At 35.4% G+C, this 23,894-nt stretch overlaps 3 protein-coding genes across 3 annotated transcripts; all 3 read right to left on the reverse strand.

The window, feature by feature from the left end:
* Nucleotides 1-1,887: 1,887 nt before the first annotated feature.
* Nucleotides 1,888-4,286, reverse strand: LOC131019154 (LRR receptor-like serine/threonine-protein kinase GSO1). Its single transcript, XM_057947840.1, has 4 exons — nucleotides 3,395-4,286; nucleotides 3,217-3,319; nucleotides 3,092-3,100; nucleotides 1,888-3,043 (listed from the first exon to the last, which is right to left on the reverse strand). Exons 1-4 carry the CDS (start codon nucleotides 4,284-4,286, stop codon nucleotides 1,888-1,890), a joined length of 2,160 nt encoding a protein of 719 aa, XP_057803823.1.
* Nucleotides 4,287-8,062: 3,776 nt separating this feature from the next.
* LOC131019155 (uncharacterized) lies at nucleotides 8,063-8,785 on the reverse strand. Its single transcript, XM_057947841.1, has one exon. It carries the CDS (start codon nucleotides 8,783-8,785, stop codon nucleotides 8,063-8,065), a length of 723 nt encoding a protein of 240 aa, XP_057803824.1.
* Nucleotides 8,786-19,195: 10,410 nt separating this feature from the next.
* On the reverse strand, nucleotides 19,196-22,503 carry LOC131019156 (receptor kinase-like protein Xa21). The gene is made up of 4 exons (XM_057947842.1): nucleotides 21,582-22,503; nucleotides 21,289-21,507; nucleotides 19,302-21,202; nucleotides 19,196-19,210 (listed from the first exon to the last, which is right to left on the reverse strand). Exons 1-4 carry the CDS (start codon nucleotides 22,501-22,503, stop codon nucleotides 19,196-19,198), a joined length of 3,057 nt encoding a protein of 1,018 aa, XP_057803825.1.
* Nucleotides 22,504-23,894: the final 1,391 nt, after the last annotated feature.

Raw genomic sequence — 23,894 nt, forward strand, 5'->3', positions numbered from 1 at the left:
TACAACGAAAAAAGTTAAGTACCCAATATACATTAATTCATTTTATCACAACTATAAGAACACATCGAAAAGTGTTATCAAGAACACCGAAAATGAATCTCACAAAAATAAAAAGAACAGTGCAGATGATAAACAAAATCACATCTAACCCTGTCGATTAGGTTTAGTTCTTGCCATCCCTAAGTACAGTTTCTATAATTTCGCGGACGAACTGGACGGAGAATCGCAAAAACCGGAGGAGACTTCGTCGTCTCACTTGTGTCGAAGCTCCAAGTTTTTTCTTCTCAAAGTTTAGGCACTAAATGGAATTGGTTCAGACGGAAACAAAAAGTGATTTAGGTGAAAGTATTTAATCGTATCAATGATGATCTGCATCCCAATTTTCTAGGAATTTTAGTCGATTTTTTTTTATTACTTCACGTTACAATTCACGCAAAAAAATAGGGTTTTGTCAATCCAAATCAAATCATAGATTGAATAAAGATACAGACGCCAAAATCGGAGGAGTAATTATTGCCATATGGAAAGTCAAAAAAATTGTACCATTTTTATCCTTCCGTCATTTTGAGGGTGAATTATTTGGCTTATTTAAACGAATTATACAATAACACTAAAACTTAATCACAACCGTCTAAGGCAGCCAGATCTACCGTGTTAAGAGGTTCTTAATTTATATGCTAAGGGTGGTTTGTTGAATAACCACCCCTATATATATATATATATATATATATATATATATATATATATATATATATAGGGGGCGGTTATTCAATAAACCACCCTTATTTTAAAAATTACGAACCAGCAAAAATGCATGAATTTTATGTATAACACGCATGAATAAACTGTATAAAGGCATGAATTGCTAAAAATATTTTTTTGCTACCTTTGGGATTCGAACTCAGGATCATGAATTTATCCAACAAGGTGATGAATCAACCGTAGATCTTGATGATCTGAGGGCTGAAAATGGTTCCTAATTTATATTTTAAGAAGCGTTCTTATTTTAGCCTTCCCCTATATATATATATATATATATATATATATATATATATATATATATATATATATATATATAGGGGGCCACTCCAATGAGACCCCATAATTTTAGTGAGATCTAGGGCACGATCTGATGCATTTATTTTATCAATCTTATGGCTGATATTGTATCTGGAGGGTAATTTTTTTTTTGCAGGGTTCGAATCCTGGAGGGAGTAGAATATTTTAAATTGTGTTATTCATCAGTATGTACTGCATTGTTCATCAGTATATATGTCTTATTCATTACGATTTTTTTTTAATTTTTTTTATCATCAATATATACATCTTGTTCATTAGATATATATATTTTGTTCATTAGTATTATATATTTTATTCATTGTACTCATGTTACACGAAAAATAGGGAGTCTCACTGGAGCGCGCTCCTATATATATTTTGTTCATTAGTATTATATATTTTGTTCATTAGGCAAGTTTGAATCGAATAATTGGAACTGCCTGTTGCCAATTTAAATTTTCATTACATATTGTGTTTTTAATGGATAATTATAAATTATTTTTTCTATTTCTAATTTATGCTTCTGTTACATGTAATCGGCAAGATATAACATGTTGAGTTTTAATACACTATTTAGCCATAGAATACAAGTATAAAATTTATTTTTATTTTTTGAAAAATATAAATATTTTCGATTTTGACACTTAATAATTTAAGTGCTTATAGTTGTGAACTTTCTTATAATCGTAATTAACAAACGTTATGCGCATGCATAATAGATATCGCTTTGGCTATGTATTCTAAACATCTTTAGTGCATGCTTTGTTTCGTTTGTAGTTCAAAGACCAAGTGCAGTCATTTTCTCCACTTAAACTATTGAAAGAGACATTAAAGTAGTCGAGGTGTTGAAGTGCTTCTAAAGAGGTTGTTGTACGACAAGTCGAGATTTTCCAAACTAATCATGCTTCCCATAGACACAGGAATAGAACCTTCTAGTCTATTATTTGCCAAAGACAGATCAACCAAATTCTGCAACTTCCCAATAGTGCTAGGAATAGACTTTGACAACTGGTTCATCGATAGATTTATATGTATTGCTGCTCCTAAGTTACTTATCTCTTGTGGTAAGAACCCATTTAATGAATTCGAGGACAAGTCTAGATTGATCAAATCTTTTAGGCCCCATAAGCTTGATGGTATGCTTGAATTCAAAATGTTGGAGTCTAGATAAAGATATCTTAAGGATGAGACATTTCCCAGACATTTAGGAATTGGGCCTGAAAATTGATTATGGCTCATACCTAAAGTATTGAGGCTGAATAGATCACATATAGCATGTGGTATTGAGCCTCCCAACATGTTACCAAACAGATCTAATCCTTGAAGTTCATGCAAATGGCTTATAGATAGTGGAATATTACCGGATAACTCATTCCCAGATAAATCTAAGCCCATCATATTGCTTTGATTGCCTATTTCTACAGGAATGCTTCCACTGAATTTGCAGTTCTGGGCACTGAATGTTCGAAGTGAGGAAGATAAGTTCCCGACAGAAGCTGGAATGACACCATTTAGAGGATTATCATCAATTGACAAAAGAGTTAGAGACCTGCAATTTGTCAATGAAGTAATGAAGGAAGAAGATGGTGCCTGGATAAGATTGTTTCCATGCAGTTGAAGTCTTTGGAGATGCCTTAGGTTGCCGAGATGAGTAGGTATATAACCACTGAATTTGTTTTCACCGAGTGTGAGAATTGTGAGTTGAGAACAGTTAGAGATGGAGTTGGGTATTGCTCCTGTTATAGAATTTATGGCAAGATAAAGTTGTTCAAGAAAGGGAGAGGCATGGCATAAATGGGTTGGAAGAAGCCCTGACAGAGTATTGCCGAGAAGTGAAAGAAACCGAAGAGTTGAAATGTTAAAGAGCTCATGTGGAATTGAACCACTCAAGTTGTTCAACTCTAGTACTAATGTTTGCAAATGGTAAAGTTGGCCAAATTCAGTGGGAATAAGCCCTGCAAAAGATGAGATTTCAAAACTGTAGCTAAAAACACATATTGTAGCTAAACAGACCAATTTACATGAAAATTACTTGTCGTACCTGTAAAATGGTTTTCCGAGATATCGAAATATGTTAGCATGGTAATATTCCCGACATCCCTTGAAAGGTTCCCCGTGAATTTGTTGCGCCGTAGATTTATGTTTTGCAGAGAAGACATATTCATGAAAATATTGAAATCAATTGAGCCCGCAATCTCATTACGTTCAGCACCAAACGTAACCAGACTCTGCAGATGACCAATCTCATGTGGTAGTATTCCTGGCAAAAAAAGTGTCATGAAACTAATAAAATCTCATTTACACAAATTTATGTGATAAGAAGTTTGAACCATACCATTCAAATTGTTACCACCAACATATAACTCCCGAAGAGATGCTAAGTAGCCGATTTCTGAAGGTATCTCCCCACTAAAAGAGTTGTATGCGAGGCTTAACATCTCAAGCCGTAAACATTGGGATAGATTTGTGGGAATCGCGCCACTCAGCTGATTGTCAGAAAGATAAATCTTAGTAAGAAATGGAAGATTACGGCACATGTCTGTTGGAAGACTTCCACTCAATTCATTGTATGTGAAGGCCATAGATACAAGGGTCGATATGTTGAATATGGCTGATGGTATAGCACCGTAGAGATGATTAGATTGAATAGACAGAGTTTGTAGACTTTGAAGTCTCCCAAACTCTTTTGGAATTTCTCCACTTAGAGAATTGGAAGATAAGGAAAGATATTGTAGGTTTGTGAGGTTTGAGAGAGATTTTGGGATGGAACCTATGAAGCTGTTGTTGCGTAAAGACAAGTACTCTAATTTTGATAACTGACCCAACATGGGAGGGATGTCTCCGGTGAAGTTGTTGAGTCGGAAAGATATGAACTTCAAACGGCGAAGGAGAGACAGCTCTTGAGGCAAATCTCCATGGAAATGGTTGTTGGAGAGGTCGAGGGAGACGAGGAAGGAGAGGTGTCCGAGCTGTGGTGGAATGGTGGCGGAGAGATTCAAGGCTGCTACTCTGTGGTGGCGGAAGCTGCAAGTGACGCCAATCCAGGTGCAGACGGAGGTGGAGTTGGTCCAATTAGTTGCAAGTAAAAGAGATGTATGTTTGAGTGAAAGAAGGGAAGTTTGATCAGTTGCAAGGCTCAAAGGTTGTTTGGCTTCAGAAGAAAGCATTGGGAAGGTTATGGTTATTAGGAATGCATACAGCAAAATGCAATAAAGCTTTATCTCCATGGCTGCAAATTGTGATTGTATTATGATAATGAAGTCGCTAATAACTGCAAGCTATATACACAAATATTACAAGAGTTGAGAGTGTTGCTTTTGATGTGTTTTTTGGTTTTTGTACGTTTTTTCCGTTTGAGTCAAGTCCTCCTTAGATGTCGGCACCAATCACTTATAGAGACTGATAATGAAGACTTGAGGTTGAGACAAATTCTTGAATAATTTTATTCAACTACACATGGATTACACATGGATTGCAATGGCCAGAATTTCAAACTTACGAATCACAACATTGAATTTGCATGCATTCATAAAGTTTGGTGCCAATTACTTTTTAAAATATGAAAAGTTATTAGAATGCACACATTATATGTATCTTAAATAATTTGTATGCCAACAACATAAATAAAATAATTAGTCGGTGGGTATTGTGTGAAATTAGTTCATACGTCAAGGCCAATATATTCAATCCCAGTACCAAAAAATTATAAAATGCACCATTAATAAATAAATTATTACAGTTGCGATTGGCTGCAAATCATGTGATTTGCACAAATTATCAGAGTATTTTATACTTTACAAATTATCATGACTAATTCAATGCGACTAACTAATTATCAATGCAATCAAAATCCAAAATGAAAATGGGAATGGTACTACTATTAGGTTGACAATTACTGGTCGAAGAGATCAAAATAAAATATTAAAAGAGGATTCAAATTATTGAAAAAATAAGGTACCAAATTTACAATCCAAATTAACTAGTCATTGGTTCAACTAATAAATTAAACGGACAAACCCAACAAATAAAGATGTTAAAATAAATCGTCCCAATCTTAAAAAAACATGCAGCCTACTTATTAAACAAGAGCCCAAACAAAATTAAATAGATAGGGACCAAACATAAACGTCAAATTTTGAAAATTCTTAAAAGAGAAAAAAAAAAAAAAAAATTAAACATCTCTCTCTCTCTTGCATCGGTCCCTCCTCCCTCACACCCTTCTCTCTCTCTCTCCCTTCTCACCCGCTGCTACGCAGCCACCCGCCGCCGCCTGTTACGAGTCGAGGCCGACAAGGGCAACATTGTCATCAAAAGATCCGCCTCAAAGTGGTGGTTTTGGAAGGGAGGAGTCCAGTTCGAGGATGGGATGCTGATGGCAAGAGGAAGTTGAAAGCCATAGTTCCATAGGAGTACTTAATTAAGCTTCATCAAATAAACTTTAATTATTGTGTGTTACCTTAATTCAATTTCAGTTTTCCATGAATAAGCCACGACACAACCTTTGTTTTATTAATTGAACGGAAGAGGTATTGAAAATGTTGATCTAAAAGTGTAGATGGGTATTTAATTCAAATTGAATTTTACTAATGATCTAATTTTCTTTATTGAAAATGGGCTTATGTGGCCCATTAAGATTATTTTAATCACAGTGTAAAATGGGCAGTCTCTTTTTTTTATACACAATAAACTTGATGCTAACTGTTTTTTTTAATAATTTTTTTTAGAGGCCGAAACAAGCTTTCAAATAAGCAATCACATTAATTCCTTTTAATTAATCAAGGCCCACTAGTATATTTTAATTAAATAAGCTTTATATCTTTGTTGGGCAGCTTTTATATATATTAGCTATCCAAGAATATAAATTATGCATTCATATTTATATATATCTAGCCACAAGTAAATATAGGTCAACTATTGTATTTGGAGTGAGGTGGAATTGGGGTATGATGTTGAAAGATCAAAGAAGGGTGTTAGGTGGAACATGATTATTGAAAGTTGAAACGGAGGGAGTAATTTTCAAACCAGATTTATTCAAAAAATTAAAAAGCAAGCTGTTACAGATAAATATGTTTATATTATTAATCGGATGAAATCTTTAGCAGGTGATTGGTATGATGGAATGAAGATGAGAAAGGAATGATGATTCCTACCTTGATTTTATTTTTTTGTTTGGTATATTATCTTTGTATGAATCATCATTCTATTTGGAATCACCATATATATATATATGAATTATCATTTCTTCCACATACTATGATATTAGTCATTGCATTCTATTTTTAATAAAAGTATTTTATTGAATAAAAAAATATTTTAAAATAATATTGTGGATAGACCAAAATAGTAAAAGTTGAAACTATATCGTGGATGGATGAAGTATAATAAAAGAATTTCTCTGAACATAGTGAAATATTTTCTCGAACAACTCCTTTTCATTTATTTTATTTCCAATGGTAATTGATAGTTTTATGATAGTGGCGTGAAAATATTTTCAATATTTAGTATGATAATTTTGATAATTTGATCACCTATTTCCAAGAAAGTAAACAAGTGTATAATCTTAGATAAGATTTTTTTTTTCATCAATACTCCCTCCTTCCTACTCTAGCATGGTCGTTTTCCTTTCTGGGACGTCTCACTAGAATATGTTTGTTTTTCATTTTGAGTAAAAAAATGTTTAATTTATGTGAACCAACTCCTAAAATATAAGTTTCTTAATTTCCATATCCAAAAGAAATGAGCGTATTAGAATATGACGGAAGGAGTATAAGATGAAAAAGAGAAGAAAAATAATATTTACTTTCATCTTTTTTATTCATGGTTTTTCAATAAAATTTTTACCATTAAATTAACCGCAAACTTAATAAAGATATTATCCAATCCATCTTTAGGAAGCATGGGATCAAATTCAAATACTTACATCATTTTGGTAATGGAAATAGAAAGAAGTAAGGCGTTATCTTTTTCAGAAAAAAGCAGAAAGAATGGAAAATCTTGGAAAAAGAGAACGAAAGATGAAAATGCAGATTTCAAAATTAGATTCTCGAAAAGAAAACAATTGCCAAGTGTATTGAGACAGGGAATCTTTTTCTTTAAATCTTTTCCATTTCCAGCATTCATGCAATATCAATTATGACAGGGAATCTTCTTCTTTAATTGGGAGATCCTATTTGTGAAAAACACCACCATTAATTCTCACCTATAATCTAATCTCTATGTGTTTCTGGCCTTTATAATCTGCTAACTCCTTCTCCGCTTCTCATCTCTCTTCCTCTCTCTTCCCTACCCAAACCCTTTTCCCTCTCTCTCCTCTGCCACTGTTCGCCGGTGGAAAGCATCGGCGGCAACAGCGGCGCTGCCTCATCTCTCCCTTGACCTCCAATAGCCCACAGCTCCAAACACACATAGCCGCACACCAGGTGTTCGATTAAAGGAGACAGAAATTCGGAGGGGTGTTTTTGGGGGCACCTATTAACTGAATCCCCAAGCCGATGGAATTATCCCATTTTTTCAGGTTAGTTTCAGCTGCTTTCCCCATAATATTTTTGTTTTTTTCAGTTTTCACATTAGGTTTCGTGTCGTATGAGTTTTTGATGAGGATGTTTCCGGTTTCGTTCCTTTTGTTCTGATTAGGGTATGAAAATGTGGAATATTTAGTATTGGCCTTGAGTTTGAATAGTGTTCTTGATTATTATGGTAGCTGCACACAGGTAGATGAAAATCGATGATGAAGTAACCAAGCTATACTAATTAACTAACCATACTCCTTGATTAGTTTATTTGGTTATATGAGATTAATGACATTGACTTGCCTGCCAGAATTATGATGATTTTGATCGTAATTGATCTTGTCTCTAATATTAACCCGAAATTGGTGATTATTTGGTTAAATTAAGATCAATACTTATGTATGAATATGGATGATTTTTTCAGAGTTTTGAAGGAGATGAGATGGGTGTTTGCTAGTTGTATTGTTGGCATGGGCAGCATTGGAAATATATGGCTAAAACGATGTGGCAGGATAGGGGCACACCAGCGGCGCCGCCATGTAGTCCGTGAGCGTGTCGCCCTCGTACACCGCCTCCCCGTCGCCATTCACAAACTCCCCGATGTACCTCACGGCCATGAATATCTCCCCCGCCGGGGACAGCGCAAGGTACCACTGCGAAGAGTAGAGATCGACCGGGAAGTTTTTCAGGGCCAGCTGCAGCATTCTCGGACAAGATCCTTCGATTATCATCGTCTTCTTCGGAGAAGCTTCGTTCAGGTCCCATGATTCGACGCGGGGGCCCGGAGCCAGCGCGAAGAGGGTGTTGGTCTCGCTGCAGCAGACGACGTCGTAGTAGGTCTTGCCTTGGCCGTCGAGGAGCCTCCACGCGGCGTCTCCGTTTCTGCAGAAGGAGAGGTTTGTCTGCATGGCGACGGCGGCGTAGGTGTTGGGATGGGAGGAAGGGTTCTTGGAGAGGATTAGTTTGGAAATCTTGGATGGTTTTGGAGGGAGATGGATTAGGGCTTTGGTGAAGGGGTTGAGGAGAAAAGGGTTTGCTTTTTCGTCCAAGAAAGCTAGCCAGCCGTGGGAAGACCCCACGCATTGGGGGTTTCTGAGGTTTTCGAGGAATCCGAGGTTGAGGGGTTTCTTGTCTTTGAGGCTGTAGAGAGAGAGGCCATTGATTTCTTGGGTGTTTTGGTCGAGGAGGGGAAGCATGAGGAATGGGGGAAAAGCCATTGGGCTAAAAATTGCAATTTCAATTAATTATTACAAATTTCTGTATTAGATCATTAATTTCAATCTTCATTAAAACCTGAAGTTGGGCGAAAACGAAAAAAACCTAACGCAATTCTCCAATATCTCCGGCGAGCATCCACGGCAGCCGCGCCTCCTCTCCTCTCGCCGTCTCTCCTGATCACCCAGATGAAGATTTTTGTTTTTTTTAGAAAAAGAAAAAAAAAATCAAGTCTTGGAGCTTGTTTGTTACAGATTCATCTCATTTCTTTTGTGTTTGTTGCTGAGTTTTTAGGAGTATATATATATATCACTACAAAAAAACATATCGGACACCGACGGAATTACCGACGGAAAATAATCCGTTGGTAATCACCGACGGAACAGAGACGGAATTCCGACGAAGATATTTTCAAAATTTTACCGACGGATTACCGACGGAATAGCGACGGAATTATTAGCGACGGAAAATAATCCGTCGTTAAATATTATTCATTATTTTTCATTTATTTTTTTATCATTTTTTTTTAATTTACCGACGGAAATAGCGACGGAATTATTAGCAACGGAAAATAATCCGTCGTTAAATATTACTCCCTCCGTCCGCCAAAATTATGTAAAATTGCTTGGGCACGGGATTTAATAAAATTGGTGATGATTTTGATGTAGTGGAGAAAGGGTCCCACCACTTTATGAAATGTGTGGATGAGATTGAATTTTGAGTGGGTTTTTTGTAAATAAAGAGTGTTAGTAAGGATAAAATATTAAAGAGGATGGTGGGACCATTGCCATAAAAGGAAAGTGACATAATCTTGGCGGACGCCAAATATAGTAATTTTTACATAATCTTGGCGGACAGAGGGAGTATTTATTATTTTTCGTTTATTTTTTATCATTTTTTTTAAATTTACCGACGAAAATCGCGACGGAATTATTAGCGACGGAAATATTCCGTCGCTAAATATGATTTATTTTTATTTTTTTTATTTTTTTTTATTTTTTTTTAAATATATATTTTTATTATTTTTCGTAAAACATAGCGACGGAAAATATTCCGTCGCTAAATATAATTTATTTATTTTTTTTAATTTTTTAATTTTTTTTGTTATTTTTATTTTTTAAAAAATATTATTAATTTTTTTTAATTAATATTCTAATTTATTCTTATTTTTAAATTATTGAGATTATTTTAAATTTATTGTTATTTTCAACAATAATATATATATTTTTTAACTAACTATAATATTAATATTTTTTTTATTTTAAATTCGATCGTATATTTAGCGTCATTCTTTCGTCGGCACCACAAGTCTTAGATATGACTTCAGCATATTCTAAGGTCATGAATAAATGATATTGTATATTAAAATAGAGTTTAAATGAATTAATAAGTGATAGTTATATCAATAATACGCGTGTTCTGTACTGGTGACCACTCGAAAAGAACTTCAAGGTTAAGCGTGCTTGAATTAGAGCACAACTAAGATGGGTGACCCACTGGGAAGTTCGTCTTAACGTATGTAATTAAGTTCAAAATATATTAGAAATACCAAAATAATTGTGGAGAATAAAGCTAGATTGATATTAAAATATATATATATATATATATATTTTTTATTATTTTTCGAAAAAAAAATAGCGACGGAATTTCAGTCCGTCGCTAAATAGCGAAGGAAATTCCGTCGCTATTTCCGTCGCTATTGACTGACGACGCCTTCGTCGTCGTTTTTCCGCCGACGGTCGCGCCGTCGTTATTTCCGTCGGTAACTTAGCGACGGACTTAAATTCCGTCGGTATTCGGTTTAGCGACCGGTTTTACGGCGACAGACGGCCTCCGTCGGCCTTCCGTCGTTGATTGAAAATAGCGACGGAAAATTGGGGATTAGCGACGGAAAATTCCGTCGCTAATCGCCCAGTTTCTTGTAGTGTATATTATGCCAAGTCTGTCATCTTTTCTGACAATAACTAAAGGGAGAGATTATATATGTTCTAAAATAAAGCTTTGAAAGGAAACGAACCTTCTTCAGTTTGGTTTTGATGAGTATGTTGCTGTATTTGTTGTTTTCGCTGTAACAAAAATGAAGAGAAATTGATGAGGTGACAAAAAGGGAGTTGGTGAAGTTGTAAAAGAAAAGAAGAAAATACCACCTCAAGATTCCTCGATCTTTAGTTCCAAAATGTAGTAGAATTAATGTTACGGCCTCTCTATTTCCCTAAATCCATGCATTCTACATTTCAATCAATTTTTTCCGACAAAGATGATAAAGTTAGAAATGGGTGTTAGGCAAAAGATATGAATGTTGGGTGAAACCGTTTTTTTTTTTTTTCAATTTGTATTAAATGTTTTGAATTCCACGAATGCATGAAAATATGATTCTGTGCCTCATAAATGATTGAGTCAACATGACTTAACTCGGACACTAATTAAGTAGTGCAGAGTATGCAAAAAAAAAAAGAAGAAGCATGTTGTGGATACATATCTAGTGTATAAATCTAAGGATCATATTCGCCTAATTAATGGTTGTAATTAAATCAATACCTATTATAAAAGAGCTCGAATTTGATTTGCCTAATATAAAAGAGCTTGAATTGTATATTAATCTTCATTTTTTTTCCAATAACAAGTTTAAGTGATGCTTAATTAATTAAAATTATTATTTTTATATTAAATTTAGATGAGTTTTTTCAACCTTACGAGTTTTATAATATTATAAATTAAAGGTTAAGTTCTTCAATAATTGGTTCTAAATTATATTAAATTGATAAATATTACTATGAAATAAAATAAAATGCATAAATTTACACTCGTAAAAAATATTTATTAAAATAATTCTTTTTTACATGTGAACACACGTCGTCTTTGGTAAGTTAATATAAAAGTGCAACATAATAATGCTCAGACATTTAAAATCCAGACAAATAAATTTATTAATGATTATTATGAGGTTACATGTATATATAGTAATTATCACATATGCATACAACTAAGAACACAACCAACAAATGATTCAGAATTAGAACAAGAAAAGAAATTGACATGCAATGCATAAAACGAAACCGTCCCAAGTTCATCATTTTTGACGAACATGACTATGTATAGATAAATCTCTAGATACCGCCGTAGAAATAATCGGGATCACCGACCTTCCGGCCGGCGTGTGAGGGCTCGCCATCGCCACGATATTCGTGCCTTCCCTGAAAATATGAGAAATAACTATATCAACTTCAAAAGCAAACACAATACCTCCATGCATTTACATGAAAACACTCTCTAACTCAGCCACACCAATCACGGAAAACATTATATACTCCCTCCGTCCCTCATAACTTCCTATATTTTCTTTTCAGGACGTCCCTTATATAACTTATCCATTTTGGTACATTATCCTATCACTATATACTTTATTTATTCTAATTTTTCAATATTTCACCATTCTTAATATACTAATTATAACATATTTTCACCGCTTTCTGTAATACCCGGCATTTTATTCCTTAGTTAATTCTTATAGGAATTAGAACCTTGAATAATCGTTATTTTTTTCCTATTAAATTATATATTTATTTGGTGGGAATTTTAATTATAGCTATAAATTAGCTATGTAGATATTTTATGGGGAGTTTTATCTTAATAAAACTCGTCTCGTTTTTTTTTTACGTATATTATCGACCATTATAACGAGGTGACGAGTGAGTAAATGGATAACACGCAAATGGGGAAAACGTGATTCTGATTGAAAGTCTATAAATAGGCATGAAGAGACTCCTACACACACACTAAACAAATCAGCCTAGCACCTACCCAGCACTCCACCCCCTCTCGCCAGCACTCATCACCTATCCCCCCCCCCCCCCCCTGCACGCAGCACCACCCCACCACCCTCACACCCTCCTTCCTCTCAACCACCCCCATTTCTCCCGTTTCTCCTGCTGAGTGCAGCAAGCTCCGCTGACCTTAAACTGCCACCCTCCTCCCTCACGTTCTACCTCCTTGACGACGACGAAGCGAACGCCGGACTGTCAAGCGGCCAAGCTCTACGAGCCCTTGCTGCCTTCTCTCTCTCGACTCTCACCCTCAAATTATCATTCGGCAGCCACCACATCTCTCCTCCCTAGCTCACCACCAGCGGTAACTCCCCAAAAGAACGAAAGAGAGTAGCAGCAGCTCCTACGCACCGCCGGAACCACCGTAGCTCGCACCGAGGAGGAGAGCAGTCGTCGGTCTTAGCTTCTCGGGTAGCCGACGCTTATTTTCTTGTCCCGACTTTTTCTCTTTCTCATGCACACGTGCACATATGCATGCATGATATATATATGTATGTGTACGTACATATGTATATAAGCATGAGGATATATATATATATATATGTGGTTTTATATATATATATATATATATATATATATATATATATTATATTGAGTATATATTTATATAAGAAAGGATTTGATAATAATAATATTATTAGAAAATTCTTATTTCTAATAATTATATTTTTGGTTTAAATTTCTTTTCTTTGAAAAAGAAATCTTACATAGTAATATTATGGATTATTATGATAGATCGGGACGAGGAAAACGGGAATTCTAAGTTAGCTCAGTTGAAGAAGGAATATCAATTCGCTACGCCTTGTGGAGATAAGTAAGTACTTATTAATAAAGTACTTTATATATATATATATATAGATGACTCGTTTTATCGAGCATAGATACGTGATTCATATATATATATATATATATATATATATATATATATATATATATATATATATATATTTATGATGGAGAAGAACTCCTATTAATGAGAGTGAATAAACGATTAATGATTGTTAATCGTCTATTTTATTTTTCTCTATTAACACGAATATATATATATTCTCGTTTATTTAAGGTCTGAACGTGGTAAAGCACGCAAGTGATTATAAGTGACGATAAGGAAAGAGCAAGGACGAAAGGTAGGCATATTTTCTAACCCTAATATGCGGGCCTTGCAAACCCTCTTATGTGGGTTAAAGATAAAATCATTTATACGTTGTTGTTATTATTATTATTATTATTATTATTATTATTATTATTATTATCAATAATCCTCTATATTGGTGAAAAATTGTTGTTAAACCGTTGACTTGTCATGATTTGTGTTGATGAGTATATGGTACCTGCTACTATGATGATACGATCGGCCTTGAACTACGTGAGCCGACGGGCTACTAGTTAAGGTTTGTGCACAGGGGTGATCGTGAGCCGTTGTCATGCATCGGCCGGTCACATGAACTGAGAGGGTGGCCACCTTCTCTTTTCCATGGTTATTATGATTTCATCTTTAAGATGATGATGTTGGGTAGAAAAATGGTACATATGCATTGAGTTAAATGGATAACCTGAATTGTGAAATATATGATTATTGATTATTATTATTTGGTTATTTGCGAAAATGGCGAACATGTGATTCTTTTCCTAAAATAATATCATGTGTTCAGCTACTGCCAGGCAAGTTCAACATATAGCTCTAATTGAGCACCTTTCAAATTATTTTTCGGCACGTGTTTACTGAGTAATAATTTCATTACTCAGCCCTGCATGTATTTCTAAATGTGCAGGTTGAATGGCGATGGAGGGGAGAGTGCTCTATGTGCGTGGCACAAGTTACACTCGGAACTTTAAAATCACTTCTATTGTGTGTTTTAAATTCTGTTTTATTACAAACGGTAAAATAAATGCTCTCGCTTGTGAGGGTATTCGTATTGTGTCTCGATTGGACCTCACAGATTATTCGTCTCCATACGAGTAATCTGACTACGCTTTGGTTGTGTGTGTATAATTTGAACCCCGATGTCTACTACTACTTTATGATAGTTTGTGCAATAAGGGCATAAGCCCAATGTGAGAAATTCTAATGTTGGACTAATATTGCTTAGTATTTTATTTGCAAGATATCCCTTGAATGAGTCTTTCTATTTATATCATTAAGTTATTATCAACTGTAATTATAATATATCAAACTCCTGTGAATAAATCAGTCCTTGGTGTAGTATTTGCGTGATGATTTATCCACGCTATCACGGGCCTTAATTGGGAAAAGGCCGTGACACTTTCAGTATTAATTATAACACTTTTTATTCACTACCAATACACGTAACAATATTTTCTTAAAATTCGTGTCGTCCCATATTAAGAAGTTATTTGTGGGACGGAGGGAGTATTTCATACTTACTCACAATTCATTTGTGATTTTCTTATTTTTCGAATAAATATTTACAGAAATATGACAACATACATGACCCTAAAATTTGACTTCCAAATACATCAATTTATAATTTTGTCTTTTTTTTTCCACGGCGAGAACCTCCGGCCAAATTGAAACTGACGTGGCTCCTATGTGGCAAAATCGAAACTGACGTGATTTTATGTTAATAAGTTTTTATTTTTTTTTTGCGAATTTTAAAATGAAACGGCACCGTTTCATTGTACAGCTCTTCTCTTTCTCCTGTTCTAGTTGTGGTCGACGGATTTGGGTGTTTGATTTGGCGGGTTTGTTGGGGGAAGCCGGTGGATGAGGAGGGTTTGCTGGGGGTAGGCGGCGGAGATCGTGGAGGAAGGAGAAGGGTTCGCCGGCTGGAGAATAGGCGGCGGAGGTCGTGGAGGAAAGAGAGTTTGCTGGGGGGAGGCAACGGAGGCCGTGGAGGAAGGAGAAGGGTTTCGGGATGGAGAAGAGGCAGCGGAGGTCGTGGCGACGGGGGATCCGACTCTCTCCTCTCTCTCCGCATCTGGCTTAGGAAAATTGGAGTTGGAGTTGGGGAATTGGGTATTTGGTTTGGAGAGTTTGCTGGGGGAAGGCGGCGGAGGCCGTGGAGGAAGGAGAAGGGTTCGCCGGTGGAGAACAGGCGGCGAAGGTCGTGGAGGAAGGAGGGTTTGCTGGGGAAAGGCAGCAGAGGTCGTGGAGGAAGGAGGAGTGTTCGTCGACTGGAGAACAGGCGGCGGAGATTGTGGAAGAAGGAGGAGGTTTCGTCGACGGGAGAAGAGAACAGAGACTTCAGCTTTGCCTCGCCGGAGGGGGGAGGCTCTGCTGGTGGGGGAGAAGTGGCGGCGGTGGTGGTCGAGAGATGAGAGAGAGTGATGAATCTAAGAGAGAAAGAAAGTGTGGTGACGTGTGAGAGAGTGGAGTGTGTGTGTGATGTGGTGATTTCGACTGCTACATAGGCATTCCGGTTGCCACGTTGACGTGCCGGTTGCCAAATAAGATTTGATTTGGGCGAATTTATAATTTGTGGGAAATTTGCTAACCAATTACAAATTGATGTATTTAAAAGTAAAATTTTAGGGTCGTGATATAAATCAGAAAATTGAAATTTCTCACGGATTTTCCGGTTGTTAACCCTTTAATTAAATATTCAACAAATTTTACGGTGATAATAATACAATATCAACTTACCTCTGTCAAACTATATGAAAAATATATACATAAATATGGAAATAAATAGGTGGGTGAGTGAGTACGAAGAATGATCTAAAATGGTAAGTAGTAATTTAAGCCCCCAATAATTTTATTTTCTGTACCTAATTCCTAACAAAATATTATTCCCCTAAAACATTCTCAACAATTTCCAGGAAAGAAACGAAAAAAGCCCAGTAATTACTGTAATCAGGAAAATACCAATGGGCCAATTCGTGTGGGTCCCACAATCGCTATATATATATATAGTATATAAAATCAACTTAAAAAATATTTTTCTTCCATAAATTGGTACTAAAACTTTAGTATATAAATTAAAACATATAATCAAACAATATATGCATATAATAACACTTGGACAGAAATAATTAATGAGAAATTTAATTAATTAAATCAGAATCCAAATTAACCACATTGGTTCAATTAATAAATTAAATGGGCAAACCCAACAAATAAAGATGTTAAAATAAATCGGCCCAATCTTAAAAGAAATGCAGCCCACTTAGTGAAATAGAGCCCAAACAAAATTAAATAGATAGCCCAACATAAAAGTTAAATTTTGAAAATTCTTAAAAGAGAAAAAAAAACTTAAACGTGTTATGTGCAGTATGGTGTGCTCTTGTATGTTATATACACAAGAGATCAGAATCGTGAAGAATATAGAATGTAGTGATTGAAAGTAGTTGTATAAATATGCGTAATAATACATGTAATGGGCTTAAAAGAATTTAGCCAAAATACTTTTAACAGTAGCAATCAATTAGGTCCAGCCCAACTTCAAAAATATTCATATGAAAACTTTAAATCACGTGATATTCATATGAAAACTTTAAATCACACTCATATAATATTATTGAAATTATGCAAGGTATCAAGTTTGGTTATTTGCTTTAAAACATTAAAAAATTATTTATTGGAATTAAAAAAAAAATCTCCGGGGTGCGAATCAACTTAATTAATGACTCCTCTAAAAATCTTGTTGAGGCAAAATCGAGGTATTACAAGTATAAAATATTTTTATTTTTGTTTCTAACACTTAATAATCTAGGGCTGTCTCTCAAGGATCCACTACTTCTATTTGGGTTCTGGTCATCTCTCCAATATTATTATTATTATTATTATTATTATTATTATTATTATTATACTCCATTCGTCCACGAAAAATAGTTATTTGGGGTTCCGCACTGATTTTAAGAAAGTTTTTAAAATAGGTGTAAGTGGCGTAAAAGTAAATTTATAGGGGTAGTACTAATGCCACTTTTGAAATTCCTTAATCCCAAATTAACTTTTGATGACAATAATTTCAACTCTGATTAAATTATTCAATTAAATTTTTAACACTTTAAACTTTTCATCTTAATTCAAGTTAAATTTCATACTTCATCTTAATTCAATAAAAATTCATTTCTCTTTCTTTTATGTGCACAATTTATAATTCAACTCAATAACAAGATGGCATGTGTCATAGTACTTTTTTTCGGGGCGTGTATAATACTTTATATTTTTGTTAATATCCACTTTAACATAAAAGTTTGGTCAAAAGAAATTTATTCATTCAATAAAAATATGAAATGTGTGACAATATTTTTTTAGGGGTGTCTTGTAATCTCTGCGTCCCATAAGATTATATGCTTCTCTCTATATTCGAGCATCCAACAAGAATATGCATTTATCATTTTTAGACACTACTCCATCATCAACTCATTTCTTATCTCTATTTTACAATAAAGTGAATTATTTTCTCCACTTCCAATATACCTACCTAATAGTATTTATTAAAACTCGTGTCATTAACAATCATATACACTCTTACGAGATGGAGTGAGTAATACACTAATACTTTTGACATAAGTTGGTCTGCCACTTTTCCTTTCTTGGTTACTCAATTTTTGTCATTTATCTTTTTTTTTCTTTATTTCTTTTGTCTGTTAGTGATAACCAATAGCAATCGATCTTTGATAAACTTAGTCTTAATATTTTCTGAGGTGACTGAATGGCATGCATGATAACGGAGCTTCATGTTTCAGACATTTACTTTATGCTCTTAATAAGTGTTTCCTGAAGTTAATTAGGGATGCAATGGAACTGCGTGTAACTGTGTAAGTAGGATTATATTAAATTTCATATTAGAGTATTCGAGTTCGATACATTAAAAGAATTCAAGAAAAAATCTCTTGAAAAGATAGAATACTAATGGATAAAGCATAGGAAGAAACAGAGACACAATTATTCCACATATAGCATACCTTCTCAATTAAAGTGTGAGCTTTTGGTCAATGCAAATATTGTTCTGTTGGCCAGAATATAAACAACTAAACATCACTAACTATTGCCCACATAGAGGTATAACCAGTGGCGGAGGCAGGAATTTAGTTCTGGGGGCTGAATTTTGATGGGGGCCGATTTTTCTTTTAGCATAAAATATGTAAACTCAAGAACACAAAATATGGAGGAAAGAGGGATAGAAAAACCTTGAGCATCAATAAAATGGTAATAGAATAATATTATCATAGAACTTTAAAATAGCTTACTTGAATCTCATTGGGAAAATCGATGTTTGATTTTCTGCAACTCTGCATGTGCTTGTTTCATGTTGATTCTATCCCCGGGAGAGTTGGCAGAGCATTTCAGAGCCAATTCAAGTATGCATGATACACACTGCATATTCTTGTCAATCATTTCTTCCTCCAAATTCACGACTAAGTTGGCATCTATCACTTCATCTGGGATCTCCGAAAGTGAGAGTTCTACCCATCTCTTTAAGCTCATATCTCCGCAAAACATATCATCACTAGGCCTTTTTCTCGTAAAAGTTTCAATCAACATCACCCCGTAGCTATACACATCACACCTTGTTGAAACTAGCCCTTCCAAGCCATACTCTGGAACAAATAAAATAATCATGATGTGTGTAGTAAGGAAGACACAATTAATTGATTGAAAGTGAAGTGCAATCAATATATTTAGAGAAATTTCACCTGGAGCGATGTAACCGAATGTTGCTAGCGTGTTGGTTAACACAAAGCTATCTCCATCGCATAACAGCTTTGCTATCCCAAAGTCGCTTACATGGGCAACCATGTCTTCATCTAACAGCACATTACTAGGCTTCAAGTCGCTGTGGACAATGGGCATTGAATAACCGTAGTGAAGATACTCCAAAGCAGATGCAACATCAATCATTATATTCAATCTTTCCATCATATTCAAGCAATAGTTGTGGGAATATAACCATTTTTCAAGGTTTCCCTTTGGCATATAGTCAAGTACTAATGCCTTGAACTCTTCATTGGAGCAACTGCTTATGACGCTTGTCAGATTCCTGTGTCGAATGCTACGTAGTATCTCACATTCGACATCAAATATTCTTGAAATACCTTCAAGCTGCATATTAAACACCTTGACAGCGATATCATTCCCATTGTTAAGAATTCCTTTATAAACAGAGCAAGAACTCCCAGTGCCAAGTAAATTGCTTTCATCGAATCTTTCTGTTGCTTGCAGCAGTTCATAATAAGAGATTCTTTCCGGCACAATGAATATCAACTCATCAACCTCTCTAGTCGTCTTATCTTTCCTTTTATTTCTGACAATTATAAAGGCCAAAGAAACAACTGAAATGAAAGCCACAACCCAAAAAACAATAAATGAAGCTCGTTCCACCTTCTTTCTCTTTGATATGTGATTAGAAATTGAAGAGCAAATTTGGACATGGAACTTGGGAATTCCACACAATGCCTCATTACCCTTAAAACAATCCATAGTGAAGTTTCTAAAAGAACCTCCATTAGGAATTTCTCCACTTAAACTATTGAAAGAGACATTAAAGTAGTCGAGGAGTTGAAGGGCTTCTAAAGACTTTGGAATTGAACCAGAGAGGTTGTTGTACGACAAGTCGAGATTTGCCAAACTGATCATGCTTCCCATAGACACGGGTATAGAACCTTCTAGTCTATTATTTGCCAAAGACAAATAAATCAAATTCTGCAACTTCCCAATAGTGCTAGGAATTGACCCTGACAACTGATTCATTGCTACATTTATATAGATCGCTGCTCCTAAGTTACTCATCTCTAGAGGTAGTGACCCATTTAATAAATTTGAGGACAAGTCTAGATTGATCAAATCTTTTAGGCCCCATAAGCTTGATGGTATGCTAGAATTCAAAATGTTGGAGTCTAGATAAAGATTTCTTAAAGAAGAGACATTTCCCAGACATTTAGGAATTGGGCTTGAAAATTGATTCCCGCTAAAAGATAAACTGTCGAGGCTAAATAGATTGCATATAGCATGTGGTATTGAGCCTCCCAACATGTTATTAGACAGATGTAATCGTTGAAGTTCATGCAAATGGCTTATAGTTTGTGGAATATTACCGGATAATTCATTTGCTGACAACACCAATGTCATCAAATTGCTTAAATTGCCTATTTCAATAGGAATGCTGCCACTGAATTTGCAGTTGTAGGCATAGAATGTTTCGAGTGAGGAAGATAAGTTCCCGACAGAAGCTGGAATGACACCATTTAGAGGATTATAATCAATTGACAAAGTAGTTAGAAACCTGCAATTTGTCAACGAAGTAATGAAGGAAGAAGATGGTGGCTGGGTAAGATTGTTTCTTTGCAGTCGAAGATGTTTAAGAAGTCTTAGGTTGCCGAGATGAGTAGGTATATAACCACTGAATTTGTTTTTATAAAGTGCGAGAATTGTGAGTTGAGAACAGTTAGAGATGGAATTGGGTATTGCTCCACTCATGGAATTTCTGCCAAGAAACAATCTTTCGAGAAAGGGAGAGGCATGGCATAAATGGATTGGAAGAACCCCTGTAAGAGCATTGCCGACAAGTGAAAGAATCCGAAGAGTTGAAATGTTAAAGAGCTCATGTGGAATCGAACCACTCAAGCTGTTGAATGATAATGCTAATGTCTCCAAATGGTAAAGTTGGCCAAATTCAGTGGGAATAAGCCCTGCAAAACATGAGATTTCCAATCTGCAGCTAAAAACACATATTGTAGCTAAACAGACAATTTACATGAAAATTACTCTGTTGTACCTGTAAAATCGTTTTCCGAGAGGTGTAAATTTGTTAGCATGGTAATATTCCTGACATCCCTTGAAAGGTTCCCCGTGAATTTGTTGCGCCATAGACATATGTTTTGCAGAGAAGACATATTCATGAAAATATTGAAATCAATTGAGCCTGCAATCTTATTCTCTCCAACAGCAAAACTAACCAGACTCTGAAGATGGCCAATCTCATGTGGTAGTATTCCTGGCAAAAAAAGTGTCATGAAACTAATCAAATCTCATTTACACAAATTTATGTGATAAGGACTTGAACCATACCATTCAAATTGTTACCACCAAGATTTAGAATCTGAAGAGATGTTAAGTAGCCGATTTCTGAAGGTATCTCCCCACTAAAAGAGTTGTAAGAGAGGCTCAACCTCTCAAGCCGTGAACATTGGGATAGATTTGTGGGAATCGCGCCACTCAGCTGATTATAAGAAAGATAAATCGCAGTAAGATATGGAAGATTACGGCACATGTCTGTTGGAAGACTTCCACTCAATTCATTGTTTCTCAATGCTATAGATACAAGGGTCGATATGTTGAATATGGCTGATGGTATAGCACCGGAGAGATGATTATATCGAACAGACAGAGTTTGTAGACTTTGAAGTCTCCCAAACTCTTTTGGAATTTCTCCACTTAGAGAATTGTAAGTTAAGTCAAGATATTGTAGGTTTGTGAGGTTTGAGAGAGATTTTGGGATGGAACCTATGAAGCTGTTGTTGCGTAAATTCAAGTACTCTAATTTTGGTAACTGACCCAACATCGGAGGGATGTCTCCGGTGAAGTGGTTGAGTCGGAAAGATATAAACTTCAAACGGCGAAGGAGAGACAGTTGGTGTGGGAAATCTCCATAGAAAAGGTTGTTGGAGAGGTCGAGGGAGACGAGGAAGGAGAGGTGTCCGAGCTGTGGAGGAATGGTGGCGGAGAGAGCCATGTTGGAGAGATTCAAGGCAGCTACTCTGTGGTGGCGCAAGCTGCAAGTGATGCCAATCCAGCTGCAGACGGAGCTCGAATTGGTCCAATTAGTTGCAAGTAAGAGAGAAGGGTCGGAGGTGATGTGTTGTTTGAGTGAAAGAAGGGCAGTTTGATCAGTTGCAAGGCTCAGAGGTTGTTTGGCTTCAGAAGAAAGCATTGGGAAGGTTATGGTGATTAGGAATGCATACAGCAAAATGCAAGAAAGCTTTTTGTCCATGGCTGCAAATTAATTGTGATTGTATTATGATAATGAAGTCGCTAATAACTGCAAGCTATATACACAAATATTACAAGAGTTGAGAGTCTTGATGGTGGGTGTTTTTTGTTTTTTGTACGTTTTTTCCGTTTAAATCAAGTCGTCCTTAGATGTCGGCACCAATCACTTATAGAGACTGAGACGAAAAGGAAGACTTGAGGTTGAGACAAATTCTTGAATAATTTTATTCAACTACACATGGATTACACATGGATTACACATGGATTGCAATGGCCAGAATTTAAACTTACGAACTTTGAATTTGCATGCATTCATAAAATTTGGTGCAAATTTCTTTTTAAAATATGACAAATTTCTTAGAATTCACACATTACATGTATCTTAATAAATAATTTAATTGTATGCCAACAACATAAATAAAATAAATAAAGTTTTTTCACGTCGATGTCAAAAATCAGAAAAAATGCTAAGTTCGTGTATTTGTAGGCTAAAAATGAAAGTCATGTTAAATTTCAAAAAATATAAAAAGTTTGTGTATTTACATGCTAATAACCCAAATAAAATATTAAAAGAGGATTCAAATTATTGAAAAAATAAGTTACCAAATTTACAATCCAAATTAACTAGTCATTGGTTCAATTAGTAAAATAAATGGACAAACCCAACAAATAAAGACGTTAAAATAAATCGGCCCAATCTTTATTAAAATGCTGCCCACTTATTAAACGAGAGCCCAAACAAAAATAAATAGATAGTGGCCAAACATAAAAGTCAAAATTTGAAAATTCTTAAAAGAGAAAAAAAAAAAAAAAATTAAACATCTCTCGCTCTCTCTCTCGCTCTTGCATCGGTCCCTCCTCCCTCACACCCTTCTCTCTCCTCCTTCTCACCCTCTGCTACGCAGCTACCCGCCGCCGGCGAAGTCTCCACCGCCTCATGCTCCGGCGAAGGGCGCTGCCCTCACCCTCTCTCTCCTTCCTTCCCCCAAATCTCCCTCTCTCGCCTTCCCTATGGGCATCTATTCTTTTACTTTTCTTTTCTTTCTTTTTATTCCATTTTTTTCTTCTTTCTTTCGTTTGTTTCTATTTCCTATGTTTCATTAAATTTAATTTTCATTCTTTATTCTATTTTTTCTTATTTATTGTATGCTTCTATTTTTTTTTCTTTTTTCATTCTTTATTACTCCCTCCGTCCACTAATTCAAGGCCTTCTTTCCGTTTTGGGACGTCCACCAACTCAAGGCCTATCCATTTTTAGTAAGTTTTTATTTATATTTAATTGGTGGGTCCCAAAACAATACACTTTTTCTCCACTCAACTAATAAACAATACATTAATTGTGGGTCCCTTTCTCCACTCAACTAATAAAAATACACTTTTTCTTAAAACCCG

The sequence above is a fragment of the Salvia miltiorrhiza genome, chromosome 3 (genome assembly GCF_028751815.1).
Source record: "Salvia miltiorrhiza cultivar Shanhuang (shh) chromosome 3, IMPLAD_Smil_shh, whole genome shotgun sequence".
NCBI classification, from domain to species: domain Eukaryota; kingdom Viridiplantae; phylum Streptophyta; class Magnoliopsida; order Lamiales; family Lamiaceae; genus Salvia; species Salvia miltiorrhiza.

Bases quoted from the DNA above. Each gene is read 5' to 3' on its own strand.
- LOC131019154 (XM_057947840.1), bottom strand. From the start codon at position 4,286: ATGGAGATAAAGCTTTATTGCATTTTGCTGTATGCATTCCTAATAACC. The intron at 3,320-3,394 runs GTATGGTTCAAA...TTTTTTTGCCAG, and splicing joins TGGTGGTAACAATTTGAATG to GAATACTACCACATGAGATT.
- LOC131019155 (XM_057947841.1), bottom strand. From the start codon at position 8,785: ATGGCTTTTCCCCCATTCCTCATGCTTCCCCTCCTCGACCAAAACACC.
- LOC131019156 (XM_057947842.1), bottom strand. From the start codon at position 22,503: ATGGACAAAAAGCTTTCTTGCATTTTGCTGTATGCATTCCTAATCACC. The intron at 21,508-21,581 runs GTATGGTTCAAG...TTTTTTTGCCAG, and splicing joins TGGTGGTAACAATTTGAATG to GAATACTACCACATGAGATT. The intron at 21,203-21,288 runs GTACAACAGAGT...CATGTTTTGCAG, and splicing joins CTCGGAAAACGATTTTACAG to GGCTTATTCCCACTGAATTT.